General features: G+C 39.0%; 2 protein-coding genes across 2 annotated transcripts; both read left to right on the top strand.

The window, feature by feature from the left end:
- The first annotated feature begins 345 nt into the window (after positions 1–345).
- LOC137099527 (uncharacterized) lies at positions 346–12,527 on the top strand. Its single transcript, XM_067476499.1, has 10 exons — positions 346–408; positions 2,591–2,669; positions 2,848–2,883; positions 2,969–3,283; positions 3,565–3,876; positions 5,290–5,583; positions 5,683–5,976; positions 7,499–7,822; positions 10,612–10,752; positions 10,833–12,527. Exons 2-10 carry the CDS (start codon positions 2,630–2,632, stop codon positions 11,213–11,215), a joined length of 2,139 nt encoding a protein of 712 aa, XP_067332600.1. The 5' UTR covers positions 346–408; positions 2,591–2,629; the 3' UTR covers positions 11,216–12,527.
- A 2,059-nt stretch (positions 12,528–14,586) lies between these two features.
- Positions 14,587–15,723, top strand: hspb9 (heat shock protein, alpha-crystallin-related, 9). The gene is made up of 2 exons (XM_067478441.1): positions 14,587–14,957; positions 15,062–15,723. Exons 1-2 carry the CDS (start codon positions 14,737–14,739, stop codon positions 15,525–15,527), a joined length of 687 nt encoding a protein of 228 aa, XP_067334542.1. The 5' UTR covers positions 14,587–14,736; the 3' UTR covers positions 15,528–15,723.
- Positions 15,724–16,174: the final 451 nt, after the last annotated feature.

Genomic DNA, 16,174 nt, shown 5'->3' with positions numbered 1-16,174 from the left:
TTGCAGCAGAACATTGAATTGATATAAATTAATCCTAAATCTCTAAAAATGTATTTTTATAATTTATTTTTATATAAAAATGATTTAATTTCTGCACTCACGAAACTACATTTGCACCTAAATATTTTGTCACACGGGATGGAAAATGCCAACCAAAAAAGAGACCCCCTTCACCTGTTCACTGCAGTACATCCTACAATCGGTGCAATCCAAAATTATCCAGAAGGGGGCACCTTGCACAAAGCCACTTACTGATGAAAGACAGTTGATTTACATTTTGTAGTGTCCCTGAAAGCACGTCGCATGCAGTCCTGCAGCTTTTGACAGCAGTTTACAGTCCAGTTGCCAAGTTTAAGCAATAGAGGCGCTTAGCAAAATCAAGGTCACGGTCAGAAGTTATTTCTTACAGTAAGTCAATAACTTAAATTCTGTGACAAATCTATCTTTTGTTGCACCTTTTATGTGCCACCACGTATCTCCTCTGGAAAAGGAAGTGCTTAAAGAAAGTGCTTATTGAAATACTGCTGCCAATGTTTTCCAACATCACTTTGTATGTTTAATAGGTGTGTTCAATAACAACATTAGAGATCATGAAGGTTTGATTTTTATCAGTATAGAAATTTTGTATTTGTTGATTTTTGTGACTTAGGTGAAGATCAGATCAAATTTTATAACAATTTTTTTGCAGGAAACTAAGACAAAAATTACTTTTTCTTACAACTGTATTTATGTGTGAGTATGGAGTATTGAATATGGAGAAAACACTGAATTCAAACATGGTTGGATGGGGATGCAAAGCCCGCAACCTTGTAGCTGTGAGGCAGCAGCACTAACTACTTTTGTTGTTATTGTAACTAATATTAATGCAAACCTACATTTCAGACAGCTGTGTCTGGGGTTTCTTACCAGTCATAGTGTGAAGTCTGATGGTCACATCAGACCATGCACCTTCTTTTACTTGTCTTTATAGACTCCCACATGCCTTCTGACAAACTCTAGCAAGGATCTGACATTGCTTTCCTTTTCCACTCTCCCAGCGATAGTGAAGAACCCCAGGCAACGGTTTCTGTATCAACAGTCTCTTCTGACTCAGCTGCTGAAGCTTGTTACTCCTTTAGAAGTCAGTGGTGTCTTGGTGGCCTCCCTCACTAGTCTCCTTTATATCACTCAATTTTTGAGGACATTATGTTCTAAACTGATGTTCACAAGTTCCATGTTCTTTGCAATCCTTAGTGATGGCTTTAACTAATATAATACTAATGAATATTTAGTAACAGGGAAATGTTCTTGTATCTTTCCCACTGACTTCAGCTTTTCCATCTTTTCACATTGATGCTTAGTCTGTGGTCTAGTTTCTGGTCAGGATAATAATTAAACTTCCAGATACAGATGTATTTACAATACAATCCTTTAAACACATTCACTGCAGCCAGGTGATCTGTATTTAACCGTATGAGTTTTCAAACCAACTGACTGCAGCAGTGATGATTTAGGTGAGTTAATTTACAGAAAAGTTAATACTTACAAAATCTTTTATTTTCTGTTTTATATTTGTAGTTGTAGATTTCTTTTTTACATTTTGACATCAAAGTGTCGTGTTTGTAAGTTTTGGGCAAAAAGCCTACTTAAATCAACCACGATTTTAAAAAATTATTTTAAGGGGGAATCCTTTTTTAGGTTGCGGTTTGTAAGTTAGACCTAAAGGTAGAGCACTAACTGGGCTAAGCAGTGTCAGCTTAGGAATAATGGATGGCAAGCTGAACTTGAGCAGACAAGACAGACAAGACAACTAACAGGCAGGCAATCAGAGGAAAATTGTGTTTAATAACTAAAAAGCACAGCCGGGACACTAGTGGGAAAATTGGCATCATTAAGGAAAAATGAACACAATGAGCTGGAAATACAAACTACCGACTATGAGGTGAGGGTGGTGGCACAAATACTAACTAGCTGGTGACTCACAGTAACCAGGCGGAGTGAACCCAGATTGGAGTGGAAATACCTGGACTTGCAGAAAGGCTGGCAAATAGAATAAATAAATGAAGATCAGAATATATGTTTACTAAATACTGAACAATGTAGTAAGTAGATCGGTGGCTTTTCGCTTGTCAGGAAAGTGGAACGTGCTCCACATTAGCGTGAGTTTTTACGCTGGATGCCCTTCCTGCCGCAACGATCCCGTTTCTCTCCGGGCTCGGGACTGGCACCAAAGTGGCTCTTGGTGGTTGGACAGGGCCCAACCTGGTAGGGTGGGATTCGATCCTGTGGCCTTCTCATACTCTACCCATTGAGCCAGCAATTTAGTTGTGATGGTTAGTGCAAGGGGGTAGATAATGCATTATGTCAGTGAAAGTCCTAACAAGAATGGAAATATAAATATGTATGTGTCTTTGTGTGTGTGTGTGTGTGTGTGTGTGTGTGTGTGTGTGTGTGTGTGTGTGTGTGTGTGTGTGTGTGGTCGGCAAAAAAAACAACAATCCAGTACAAACAGAAAGAGGAAGTGTTACAGGAAGGCCGAACATTTTGAAGTGTTTCTGTAGGGTGCAGTTTTTAAATGTTTAGTTCAGTTTTCTTTCGTCTGTTGTGTCAGTGATCAATGATACAGAGCAGCTTTTCAGTCTGAACCACGATGAGCAGACAACAGAGAAACCTTCACTTTGTGATCATCGGTAAGACACGTTTACAAAATGTAGTTCATAAAGTTTTTCTATTTCTTTCCTAGCTTTAGCATATCCATAGTATATGTATTAAGGTTTAAAATAAAATACGTTTGTTTTTGCAGTAGAGCTACTTTTTAAAGCACTTTTTGAATTTCTGAATATAATAATGCATTTTGTTCTCTTACAGTATCTTTTCTCTTGGCCTTGTCTTTACCTGCTGCAGGTCAGTTTATTCTATTGTGTCATACATAACATCTTTTTGGTTTTGAGCTAAGCTTAAAAAAGTATTTATGTTTTGTGTTTCATAGAAGTTCAGATCAGATTATCTGGTTCTGGATCTACTCGGTGCTCTGGAAGAGTTGAGATTCATTACAATGGTGCCTGGGGAACAGTCTGTGATGACAACTGGGACTTAAATGATGCTGAGGTGGTTTGTAGACAGTTGGATTGTGGTGCAGCACAAAGTGCCCCTCAGTCAGCTCACTTTGGTCAAGGAACTGGACAAATCTGGCTTGATGAAGTGGCCTGTTCAGGAAGTGAAAGGTCTCTGACTGAGTGTCGGCACAATGAATTTGGGACACACAACTGTGGACATGGTGAGGATGCAGGTGTGATCTGTTCAGGTGAGAAAATCTCTTGATCAAATGTACTGTATTTTGTTAAGGCAGTGATACTGCAACATGCTTTGAGCCTTAAACAAAGGTCTATGGATACATTGAACTGATCAGTAACAGTATCAGCAAAACTCATGATATTTATAGATGTTAATAGTATTGTGTTGATACAAATATGGATATGAACATTTAAAAAAATAACATTTGTATATTTAAAAATCTAGTTGCTGTCATAAACTGCTGAAATATTTAACACATTTTCCTTCCAATCCTATGTTTTGTGCCTACAGGTGCTGTCAGATTAGTTGGGTCTGGATCTACTCTGTGCTCTGGAAGAGTTGAGATCTATCACAGCAACACCTGGGGAACAGTCTGTGATGATGGCTGGGGCTTAAATGATGCTGAGGTGGTTTGTAGACAGTTGGATTGTGGTACAGCACTAAGTGCCCCTCAGTCAGCTCACTTTGGTCAAGGAACTGGACAAATCTGGCTTGATGATGTGGCCTGTTCAGGAAGTGAAAGGTCTCTGACTGAGTGTGGGCACAGAGGATTTGGGACACACGACTGTAATCATGGTGAGGATGCTGGTGTGATCTGTTCAGGTGAGAATTTACAGTCATTTGCTATATATAAACTTACAGTATGTTGTAATGTAATGTTACAACAGTTGAACAGCTATAATACTGACTATTATTAAGTGAAAGGCAACAAAATGTAAATATTTACAAAATCTGTAAATCTGTCTTCACCAGAATAACTACAGTAAATATTCATGAAATTACACTGTTTTGCTGATGTTTGGCAAACGTGAGTGGTTTGAACTGAAACAATAAGTGGAAGTATCTGTTAATCTTTTATTTAAAGTCTTGTTTTTCATTTTGAGAATCTTGTTCAACAAGAAGCATTGTTAAAGGAATATTTTTACTGAAAATCTATATTTAGAAGTTTTGAAATATTAGCCAGGTAAAATTTTAAAGGCACAATCAGTGTCACAAAACACACAAAAAAGTAAAAAGAAATTATGTTAAGCATATTTATGACATATTTACGTTAAGCTAATAAATCAAATCACAATTGCATGTTAAACATTTAGCAATAACTGCCTGACAAATTCATTTTACTAATCATTTTTTCCAGAAATTCAAGTGCAGATGCTTTTACCCAATCAGGACAGAAGATACAGTTAAATACCCAAGTGCACATGTGGCCAAAAGTACTGAGTGTCCTTGACAAACAGATACTTCACTGCTCCAGAATTGTCTGGATCATTGTTTGAAACAAGAGAGAAATCAGTGTGCAGAGACAGTGCACAGAAGACTTAGATCAGCTGGCCTCTAAATCAGCATGGACACCATTCCATGCAGAAGACGTTATGCCATTCCCTCTGGGCAATAACTGATTGGGGATAACTTCCTTTTTCAATAAGACAGTGACCGCTGCTAGAATACTGTTGAGAGACGAGTTTGGGAACACTGCCCAACCAGAATAGCAGGCCTTTAGGAAGTGTTGCAGAAAGAGGGATTTTAACCGGCAAAATCTCAGATCAGTACAATGTCAGGTAGTTGCAAAGGGCAGTTTTGTTTATGAAAGTAAAGTTTAAAATGCAAATTTGATTTGACTATTATTTTGTGCCCAAAAATGCTTAAAAAATGAATTGTTGTTTTTTTTTATATGTGTTTTCTGATCAATTTACAACCATTTGATTGGACAACAAAAGCTCATTACAACACAAAAGAGTGTAGGTGTTTCCAAACAGTCCACACTACAAACACATTTATTATTTTAGTTTACAAAACTTTTATGCGTAAAGTAAAATTAAAGAAAGTTAATAAATAAATATAGTGGGTCATTATTTAATAGTACACAGCTTATTTCATATTTTGCACATGATTTTTGCCTAACTGGTAACTTCATGCACACTGAACATGATAAGGTAAACAGGTAATGACAGCTTACTTTAGTGATACAGCACTGAATGTTGTGTCTCAAACTCATTATTGTGGTATTTTCTTCAGGCAGTGTCCCAAAGCCCAGTATCTCCATAAGTCCCACTGATGAGGTCACCTGGGGTCAGGACGTTAGCATCAATTGTTCAATCTCACCTCACAATTCAGGTGGAACATTCATTCTTCAAAAGACCTCAAGCTCATTCACAGAGACTCAGACATCAAGTACCAACTCTGCTACCTTCAACATTCGTAAAGTGGACTTTGACAAGGAGGGATCGTATCAGTGTCAGTATCAGAAAAGCATTTCAAGTCAGATGTTCAGCTCGGACCAAAGTGACTCTGTTAGATTCTCTGTGACGGGTACGTTTTCCTGAATTAATCTTTGATTCACTTGTTTATCTATTAAAGCAATAAGAAGCTCAGCACAAGACAATACTAATATTTTTCTCCTTTTTACAGTGAGCTTCCCAAAGCCCAGAATCTTTATGAGTCCGGCTGGTGAGGTCACCTGGGGTCAGGACATTACCATCACTTGTTCAATCTCAACTCAGGTTTTAGGTGGAACATTCATTCTGCAAAAGAGCTCAAGCTCATTCAGAGAGACTCAGACATCAAGTACCAACTCTGCTACCTTCAACATTCGTAAAGTGGACTTTGACAAGGAGGGATTGTACCAGTGTCAGTATCAGAAAAGGGGCTCAAGTCGTGACTTTAACTCTCCTTTAAGTGACTTTGTCAGACTCTCCATCACTGGTAAGAAAAGTAATATGTCTTCACAATTTTTACAGAGGTCCACTACTATCAGTAGGGCAGGGCCCAGGCCATAATAGTTAATCCTTGATCCTCAACAAGACACACAAAACTCAAAGCAAGTCTGTCTAACAGATTGTTAGGCTAAATGCAGACAAAGGTGTAAAAGGTAATTTTGCTCAGGCTGTATCTTGATCCCATTTTCTGAATCTCTGACACAAGAACGGGACCAGAAAGGTTGTTTGATTTCTTATAAAAGCTACATAATTTTTAAGAAGATACTAGTTGGTTAACACAAATACATAACTCACTACTAGCTAAGGTAAATATACTGTATAATAAATATATTCTCATAAACTAATCTTAATAGTTCATATAGGCCAATGGGCTCCTGGGCGTATACCATTGAGGCCCATTCAGTAATCCATCTATATCTATAATCACTGGTTAGAAGCCTGGGCTACAGAATTCAAAGTGCCCGTGTATAATATAAATACAGCCCAGTACAAATTATTTTTATTCCCTTTATTTATTTTCTGTAATAAAATTCTACATGTCTTAGTTACAGTAATCACAGACTTTGTGTTGATTAATATCATTTCCGGTGAAACCAAATGTAGAAAACAAATCTACGTGCTGTAACCTTAACACAAAGTAAAGTCAGACTAGTTTCCTGTTGTCTTCTGCCTATCAGCTGTAAAACATGACTGGTTATACTGGACTGTGGTCTGTTCTGCTCCTCCTCTTCTCTCTGTCTCCACAGTGATCTTTGTTAGATGCATGACACTGTGAAACATTTGGGTTTTTCAGGAGTCAAACTTTTGGCTTCACAGCTTTGCAGCCAAACCTTTACATTTTTTTTTAATTTGTTGAAAATATGAGTTTGCAAACATGAATCAGTAACAGAATTTGAACACGCTGCAAAGATAAAAGCCAAAAGCATGTAGTGCTGCACATTCTGCAAGAGACAGCGGTAAACCGGTGACTACAGAACAAAGCAGCAGCAGGGGAGGTTTATTTCAATGCCAAAACACTTCATCCACACTCACATATAAAGCAAAACCTCAGTCTGAGAGGGAAACAGCTGTCTGGAATCTAGTTGTAATGTATCATTTTCACACAACGAAAAAACATTGGTTTTTACATTGGCGAGTGATTATTGCACTCTTAACTTTTCTTATAGTATCTTTTCAATAAATGTTTATAAAAGTCCAGCTCACAATTCTCACAGTTCTCTTAAAGTCATTCTTGGGTGTAGCAGGCAGCTGATTCTGGCAATAAAGCTCTAAAAAGTCACCCACCATGGATGTGTGAATAAGCTACTGTCAACTTATAAGACTTCCTCTTAAGTTGCCTTAAAAAAAGGAGGGGGGGGGGTTGTAGGCACATTTCCTGTTTAAAGCTCAGAAAGCTGAAGTGGCTGAACTGAAGAATTGCAAATTTTTGATGAAGAAATATTCATTTGTTGGAATTGAGCTCAAAATTAATTAATTAAACACATTCTTTTTTTTATTCTTTCACCTAGTGAGTCTGCAGCAGCCCATCATCTCCCTGACATCTCCTGATGGAGGTCTGGTCCTGGGTCCTGAGGGTGCAGAGGTCACCAGAGGTTACAACTTTGTCATCACCTGCTCCATTTACTCCACTTATCCTGAAGGTCGTTTCTTTCTCATCTTCTCTGGCTCCAACATCACTGACACCAAGTCAGCAGTCAACTACTCTGCCTCCTTTAACTTCCCTGCAGCTGAGTATGAACATCAGGGCAACTACAGCTGTGTGTATGAAGTCACACTCTCTACACGGAGATTCAATTCCACTGGGACTGCACCCATTAATATCATCATTAAAGGTAAGTAGACTGTAGAATTTAAACAGTTTAACAGCTTAATGGCAAACTCAACGACAGTTGTGGTCCAATGTGGGAGCACACACATTATCAACCACATATTATTTTATAGATATCCTCTCTTTCTCTTCCTCCCATCACATAAATATACTTTTAAACATGCTAGATAATGACATTTAGATGCTGAGTGAAAAAAACGAAACAGGAACAGAAAGATTAACTTATTGCACGTGGTTTGTTTTTATTTGTGATTACTAACAGAGCTATCTTGGTTTTGAATAGTCATCATTTTATTAAATAAGAGCTGAAACAATGGGTTAGAACATCACCTTTTATTAGAGTTTTATTGAAGGAGGCAGAAGTTGGTGCAATATCCACAATTCCTAGAGGTTCCAGTTTGTGTTGATTATTAACAAACTGTCTGCAGAAAGTGTGAGTTGGAACAGACTGTGTTATATTTTTGGCTTATACTGTACCATACTGTATATGGTAATGTTAAAGAAGACAGTTCAGTTCTTCAGGAGTTCATCCTACAGCAAGAAAATAACCCAAACCATTAGAAGAACAGAAGAAGATGGTAGGATCCAACAGAGTTGATCTGAGATGAACTGGAGAAACCTTAAAAACAGTTTTTGAAGGGACACACTTTAGTGAGAGTACAACAGTGTTGCAGGAACTTCTTAACCAACATTTGATTTGTTCTGTACAAACAAGACCACAAGTGAAGCCTCTTTTGTTTCCAGTTTCCAGTTTGTTTGTGATCAGTGCATAATTTCAATAAACAAAACATATAACTAGGACTGCCCGATGTTCAAAGAAAATGACATTGCAATATTTTTTCACACTGCATCCAAAACATTTAATTAAATAGCTCTATTAGGATATTGGAAGTTAGTGCATCTGCAAAGAAATGCACTCAATTTTTCTGTTGCATTCTTTCTCCCCCTCTTCTGTCTCTTCTTGCTTCATTCACACTCTGATATATAAAATGTCTTCGTTTTAAAAATCAGTGCATTAAAAAAAAACACACTCAAACATGAAGTGTGAATGCAGGTGTTGTACAATTACTTCCAAGCTAATTAAATTAAAAAGCAACGGCCTGACAAACGGAACCATTAAAACATTGGTATAGGGCTCACAAGTAATTATTTAAAGTGTGATCTTGAATTTGACTAGTACGTTTTTTCGATTAGGATGTTGTTTGTGTCTTCCAGACAGAGTAAGCTGATGCTCACTGTAGATGTGTTGCCAAACTATAACAAAGCGTGCATTTGCCGGAGGGTGCCAGATTAATAATCACTCAGTGTTAATAGGGTACAACAGTCTTAAGGTGGGATTGCAATGTTCCAAAAATAAGTGCTCTCAGAATTTGAAGACAAAAGACATGTCCTGTAGATTACTCATGCTAAATAAAAACCCTGCAAATTTGCCTTTGTAGTGAGCAGCAAAGACATTACAGGATGAGTTGTTGGAGATAATTTGCTTTACACATCACACCTCCTGCGACTGTGACATGCACTAATTTGAGTGATGATGCTGAAATGACATATCAGCCCTTTTTGAAACCATTTGCTTTTTAAAAAACGGAACACTGTAACACTTTTGAGCAGAAGTGTCCAATATGACACTGCCAGGCAAAGCAGATTAAGATGACTTGCTGTAGTTTGCTGCAAGTATGAGCTGGAATGTGCAAGTATCAAGTATCAAGTATCAAGTATCAAATGTTCAGTAAAAGTACTTAATGCAGACACCTAATGTTATTCACTTTTATACAACTTTTATAAATACCAACTGGAGTTTGAGTTGATGTACATTTCTTAACAAAGTGAAGCTGTAAAATTGAAACTGAAAGCTACAGCAACCAATACACCACATATTACCACATCCACTGTTATGTTAGTGTTTTCTATGACTAAAATATGGCCAAAACTAAAATAAATTCATGTTAAAAGACCAAGGCTAAAATGAAATCAAATCAGAGAAATCATCCAATCAACATCAGAAAAAAATTGAGATTTTATTTTTAAATAGTTATTTATTAAAAAAACCAATATCAAAACTTCCACCAATGCTTTTTATAATGTAGTTTAAAAATGTAGTGCTCAATGGCCAGGAATTAGAGTGTAAATGTATGCAGATGAGCCCATTTTATATATACCAAGAAAAAGGAAGAAGAAATAATGTCCAAGGTGTATAAATGTATGCAGCTAGCTTTTGGACAAAACTGAATAAAATTCATACAGCTATATTTAAAGTGTATACTATTTAAGTGGACCCAGAGAAAGAGATGGAACCGAGCAATAGAAGAGGTAAGGGCGGTTTATTGAGGATCATAATGCTGGTAGGAACAGGAGGGAAAGGGGCCTAGGAGAGGGGCGCCGTCCGTGGAGGGGAAAACTGGGGAGTGGCTGGAGGAGCTTGGAGTCCCGGTGCTGGAGCGAGTGATGGACTGGTGACTAGCTGGAGAAAGGCAGGTTGAACCCAGGGGGGGAAAGGAACTGTGGAGACGAGTAATTGGAGATGCAAACTGGATGGTGCAGAGTGGCTGGAGGTTCTGTAGTGGGAGAGCAAACCAGGACTGTTCTATGAGTTCGGGAAAGGTCTAGAGTTCTCTGATGCCATGTGGTGCAGGCATCAGGCATCATCTGCACATTCTTACGTGCAGAATCCACACAGAAAGGCCACAGCCAGCTTGGTGGACAACATAACCTTCGAGCTGTGAGTTGGCAGCACTAACCACTCTGCCTGGAAATCAGACTTGACAGGCTAAACTGAATTATTTTTCCTTCTAGTGCCTTTGTTGCTACTGGTGTCCTCAGTAGCTGCTGGAAGCCTGCTGCTGCTCCTGCTGGTGTCGTTAGTGGTCTTTCTGGTCTGCAGGAGGAGGAGGAGGAGACAAGACAAGCAGCCTGCAGTCCTCATCTTCAGTCAAGGTTTATTCTCAGCTGGACATTTTAAATACACGTTTATACTTTCACATGTATTCATATTTTCTTTGATGCTTGTGTTTCAGTGCCTGTTGGAGTACACAACGATTATGAAGAAGAAGAGGACGACGACTATGTGAATGTTGATCAAATGGAGAGCAAGGACATTAAAGAGGAGGTGGCCACAGTGGAAAACGAGGACAGTAATGATTATGAGGAGCCAGAGACTGACAGTGATCATGATTATGAAGAAGCAGGTCCAGATGAAAATTATGTAAAGCCCAAAGACATCTGCTTGAGTGGAAAGGGCTACAGAGACCGTGAGGTAGAAGATGATAATCGAGAAGATACAATTAGTGATGATGATGATGATGATGATGATGATGATGACTATGAAAATGTAGATCAGTCATTTTGTGAACACACTGTGGACATTTATGGTGAAGAGGATATTTATCACAATGTTTAGGCTTCTACTAGTTCCACTGATTACACGTCCAATTATTATTGAGAAATTTCAGCTGTTTTAGTGCATATTTATAGTGTATGTATACTGTAGCACATAATGTGGTTAGTTTTGTGAGCAGAGCCGAACCATTTCGAACATTCCTGAAGTATTTCAGTTTTGTCTTTCAGTTTTTCACTGGGTATCGTTATAAAACATGTCGTTTTTGCCTCCCAAGGCCTCTCTGAATTGGTCAAATGATGGCAGTGGTGGGCAGCAGGTTGCAGGGTTAGTTCAAAATGAAATATTAACAACTATCAAATATAGCAGATGTTGGATGGATTGTCATGAAGTTTTTCAAAAGACAATTACTGTATTGTTAGAGAAAATGTAACAATATCTTCTAGCATCACCGAGGCTTCTGTTTATATTGTGGAAAAGTGGTAGTTCATGAAGTAGAAGTGTTCAGCCAGTTATGATGCCCCATAGTGCATAACACATAAATCCTGCAGAAATGCAGTATGTGACGATGTCATCACCAAGAAGCAATTATACTCCTGCCTCTATCTGACTTTGCCACCATCAACGTGACATTTACCGTGCAGTTACATAAAAGATTGTCATGAAACCAACTGATTTTGATGTGGCATAGAAAATAGACTGAATGAATAGACTGATAAATGTAGTGATCTCTTAAATTTTCAGGTGATTTAAATGTCTGAATGTTTGAAAGCTTTGTGCAATAGTTTTCTGTATGTGGATAAATAATTACACTTAATAGTCTCAGTGGTTTTGCAGTGAGCTATTAGTTTGAACTTCCTGATTCAGTTATTCACTTAGTGTTATTTATATTTAGTGCATACAACCACCGACCCATTCACCTCCCTACAAAAGGTTTTCACTTCACTTTTTGCTTTAGGCGTCACATATTGAAGCGTCAGGGTTTCCATTGTACTACACTGAAAGCTTAGATCGTTCACAAACTAACGAGACACATGGCACTTTTTGACGCCTTGGGAATCAGAGTGGACTGTCTCCTTATATATAATGTTCTTACTGAATACTCTACACCTGAATTTAGTTTCAGGCTTGTTTGTATGCAAGTCAAACTTTTGAAAAAGAAATATTTCACAGTTACAGTGACTTCACTGGTGACTGCTAGCTTTTAGTTAACAAAAACTTAATGCAACACATTGTAAGGTTATAAGTATATTTACATTCAGAAATAAATCTAAATGTATTTAAACAATTGTACTGTACATTTAGGCTGAAATGTTTTAAAGTTGTTTTTTCTTGTGTGTGGAAAATACACCTTCATTTTATATATATATGGTTATATAGTTTCCTCTTTTTCTGTCCATACACACTCATGCTCCCATAACCCAGAAACAGTGTCAGCATGGGGAGACTTAAACTGAATGACCTCATAAACCATGACCAGGCTGGGCATGCGAGTGTAATAATAACCATTTAAAGAAAAGCAGAAAGCAGCCATGTTGAATCCCCCTTTCTATTCCTGTCTCTGGCTACTCCTGCTTCCCTGACACACTTTTCTACTTTCACAGAATGTTGAACTGAACAATAGTGACGACTTTATACACTGGTGTCATTTTATCTGTTCCGACCCTGCACACGGGTTACAATCAGAAGTGGGAAATCACATGTGAGATCGTCCACTGGTTGAGCCAGTGATGTGAATGCAAGTTCACAGTATGACGCCCAGAGACACAAATAGATATGACACATGCTCCTTCTAATGTTCGCACACAGAGATGGTCTGTGGAATGTTAGGACTATGAGCTCATCCTTTTAAGAAGCTGTGACGAAGCCTCGTAACCTGAGGCGAGACTGGCTGTGTTTACACTCCTGGTCTACATGTTCAGTGATGAACAGCTGCGCAAGCCTGATTCACTTTAGGGGAAAACACAAACATAGCTTTTGCTTATACACAAAGAAAAAGCATCTGAGTCATGATAATCAAATGTTTGTAATAGCTTACAAATAAATGCGCTCTGTCATTTTCTTTTTCATAGTTAGATGTTAAAATGATACCGCTCATGTCTTAATCGTGTCATGTAAAGACACGAGAGTGGTTACAGTTGAACTGCATTTAAGCGAATTAACCTACAACTTTAATGCCTTTACATAGATGATGTTGTCATTTACCAGTTTAGTCTCGCCCAATGTGTCTAAACTGAAAATGTAGTCATGCATGAACCTCACATGAGACTTGCACTGGTCCCTAGCAGGTGTGAGTTCACTCATGCAGTGGAAGCTCTCAGGAATCATAAATATGCTATCGGAGATTCTCAGCAGTGTGTCCCATCATTCTTCTCCACATTAAACATGTCACAAAAAATTTAAAACAACTACATAATACTATGTCTTTTATATTCGTCTCACTTAAAGTTTCAAAGAAAACCTTTTTAACCACTGTGTAATTCAAAATGGCTAGATTTATTAAAATAAGAGTGTATCAGTTGTGTGATGTATGTTTTGAAAAATGTAGCTGATGCTCTTCTGGTGTGAAACTTTAACTTGTTATCATGTAAAATTGTGACTCTTATTTACCATCAGTACAATATTGTCCTCAACTTCCTGTTTCTTTTTTGTTGTCCTAGACCTGATCGTCATATAATTTTCTTCAAGTCAAAACTTCACATCACATGATCAGTTACTGGAACGAAAATAATCATCAAAACTAAATTTAATACAGCTAAAACGCTTGGTGGAAGTGGCGTTTACTGATATAGAAACTTCCTCATTTTCCACCTCCTGACATCAGCTGTTTTCACTGTGATGCCTGATATTCTCATACTGCGACAAAATAAGGCTAATTACTTCACCTCAAGTTAACTATGTGTACGAATCGAGGGCTGAAAAGGTAACTTTTTTCCCAAGCCGTAAGTCTTTTATTCACTTAAAGTACAATCCTAGGAGATGGTCTGTTTTTTAAAGTACATTAATAGATATGAAGATTTGCTATTACAATTATCGAGGCAGTAATGCAAATATGATTGAAGTCAAATTAAAAGCAACGACACGTGTCTTTAAATGTCAAGATGCTGAATATGGGTATGGCTACTGTATTACGACAAGGGTACAAATAAGTACGTGTGAAGAATACAAATGTGGCCTTCTAGACCTTTTGTAGCCCCACTGACAAGCTGTTGTAACCCTGAAGGTACAATAATGTAAAAGTGTGGGCACAACATGGCCACATGCACACAAACACTCGACCATGAGCTGTCTTTAGCCTGATGATGAGTAGCAGGGCATTCCTGACCTTGCTGACACACACTCACAAACAGCAGTGAGCTTATGTGTTGTAAATAGCACAGTGGGAGGGTCGGAGCAGAGCAGCTGGGGTATAAAAAAGGAGAGGAGCTCTGTGTGATGTGCAGAGCCACCTGATAGAAGACTAACAAGAAGACTTCTCACTGGAGCTTAAAGACACAAAGTAGAAGAGAGAAGAAAGCTGGAAACAGGAAACAAAGGGGCTACCATACACAGTTTCGCAGGTTGCCTTGAACACCCTTGACACGATGTCTCAACATGCTGCCCTGACCAACTTGTTCGGTGATGACCCTTTCTTTAGCCAGGAGAGGCTGCTCTGGCCGCTGCATCACAAGGCCCTCTCCTCCCTGCAGCAAGACTTCTTCAACCGGAGAGCCAAGCTGGCTGACAGCCTACTGAAGGAGCTCCACGATGGGCACCCCCTGGTCACACTTAACCAGCTGCCCCTCATTTCCTCTACTTTGACAAGGTATGTACCATACTGTGTAGCTTGTTGATAGATAGATCTGACTGGTTAGGATGTTTTCATGGTATAGCTGTTCGATTCTGATCCACCCTATGCTTCTCTTTCAGACTGAATGACGATGCAGAGCAGCAGCAGAGGCTCACTTCCAGCACAGAGCTGCACAAGGAAGCCCAGCAGGCCACAGATAACAACAGCGACCTCCTGGTGACTCTAGACGCTCGCGGTTACTCTCCCAATGACATCACTGTCAAGCTGGAGGGGCGGACACTGGCCGTGGTGGCCATGAAGCAGGCCGCAGCAGAAGACAGCCAATCCTGCTCCTCCTCCACTTCCTCTGCCTCCTTTTGTTCGGCAGCTGCGTCTCAGGCCGGCTTCGTCCAGAAGATCAACCTACCCACTCACCTGGATCTGTCTGGCCTGTCCTGCTCCCTGATGGACGATGGACAGCTGCAGATTCATGCCCCCGTAACTAAGCAGCCAATCAGCGAGGAGCGACAGGTGCCCATTCGGTTTAGGACATCCCTGGAATTTCCCATCACCAAGGAGGAGACAGAGGAGAAACCCACAGACTAATGCACACACACACACACACACACACACACACACGCACTCACACACTCATACAGATTTCCACTCAAAGACTGTCTCTAATGAGTAAAGTTTACACTTAATAAATGAATAGAATATTTATTTTGTAATGATTTACAATTTGTAAAAACTGTTAATTGTTTGATTTTCAGAAAAACATAATAAAATCCTGTCGTCATAATGAAGGGATTTATTAAAAAAAATCAACGGCTGCCTTTGTTATGGACTTTTGTGAGCACAAGATGGTGCCAGCTACCAGTTTACCAACCCAGCATGGAGCGAAAGGGACAGGGGGGTGGGGATGGGGGGGCTTGTATTTAACTCCCCTTACAATGACTGAATTAGCGACTTTAAAGCTTCTATTGACATTTCCTGTCATGAGGAGATGGTGTTTGTTGGCGCACCACACAAACAACAGCAGCGGTTTAATGTTTTATGAGTCGTACCTGCAGGGTGTCACAACAGAGGGGGAAAGAAACAACAGAGCTGAATGGGATTTAGTCTGGGATGCTCAACGAGGAGAAATTCTGAATAACAGAAAACATTCATCAGCAGTATATTTTGGAATTATCATCATCAACTTCCAATGCAGTGCAGAAATGTTAGAAGAACTAGCTAGCAACCAGCACCAC

Source organism: Channa argus, chromosome 15 (assembly GCF_033026475.1).
Source record: "Channa argus isolate prfri chromosome 15, Channa argus male v1.0, whole genome shotgun sequence".
In the NCBI taxonomy this organism is placed as follows: Eukaryota; Metazoa; Chordata; class Actinopteri; order Anabantiformes; family Channidae; genus Channa; species Channa argus.
Note: the sequence above shows the minus strand (reverse complement) of the source record. Positions and strands in the feature narration are given on the sequence as shown.

Excerpts from the sequence above, each read along its gene's own strand:
- LOC137099527 (XM_067476499.1), top strand. The coding sequence starts at position 2,630 with ATGAGCAGACAACAGAGAAACCTTCACTTTGTGATCATCG. Across the intron at positions 5,977-7,498 it reads TGTCAGACTCTCCATCACTG|TGAGTCTGCAGCAGCCCATC; the intron begins GTAAGAAAAGTA and ends TCTTTCACCTAG. Across the intron at positions 7,823-10,611 it reads CATTAATATCATCATTAAAG|TGCCTTTGTTGCTACTGGTG; the intron begins GTAAGTAGACTG and ends TTTTCCTTCTAG.
- hspb9 (XM_067478441.1), top strand. The coding sequence starts at position 14,737 with ATGTCTCAACATGCTGCCCTGACCAACTTGTTCGGTGATGACCCTTTC. Across the intron at positions 14,958-15,061 it reads ATTTCCTCTACTTTGACAAG|ACTGAATGACGATGCAGAGC; the intron begins GTATGTACCATA and ends CTTCTCTTTCAG.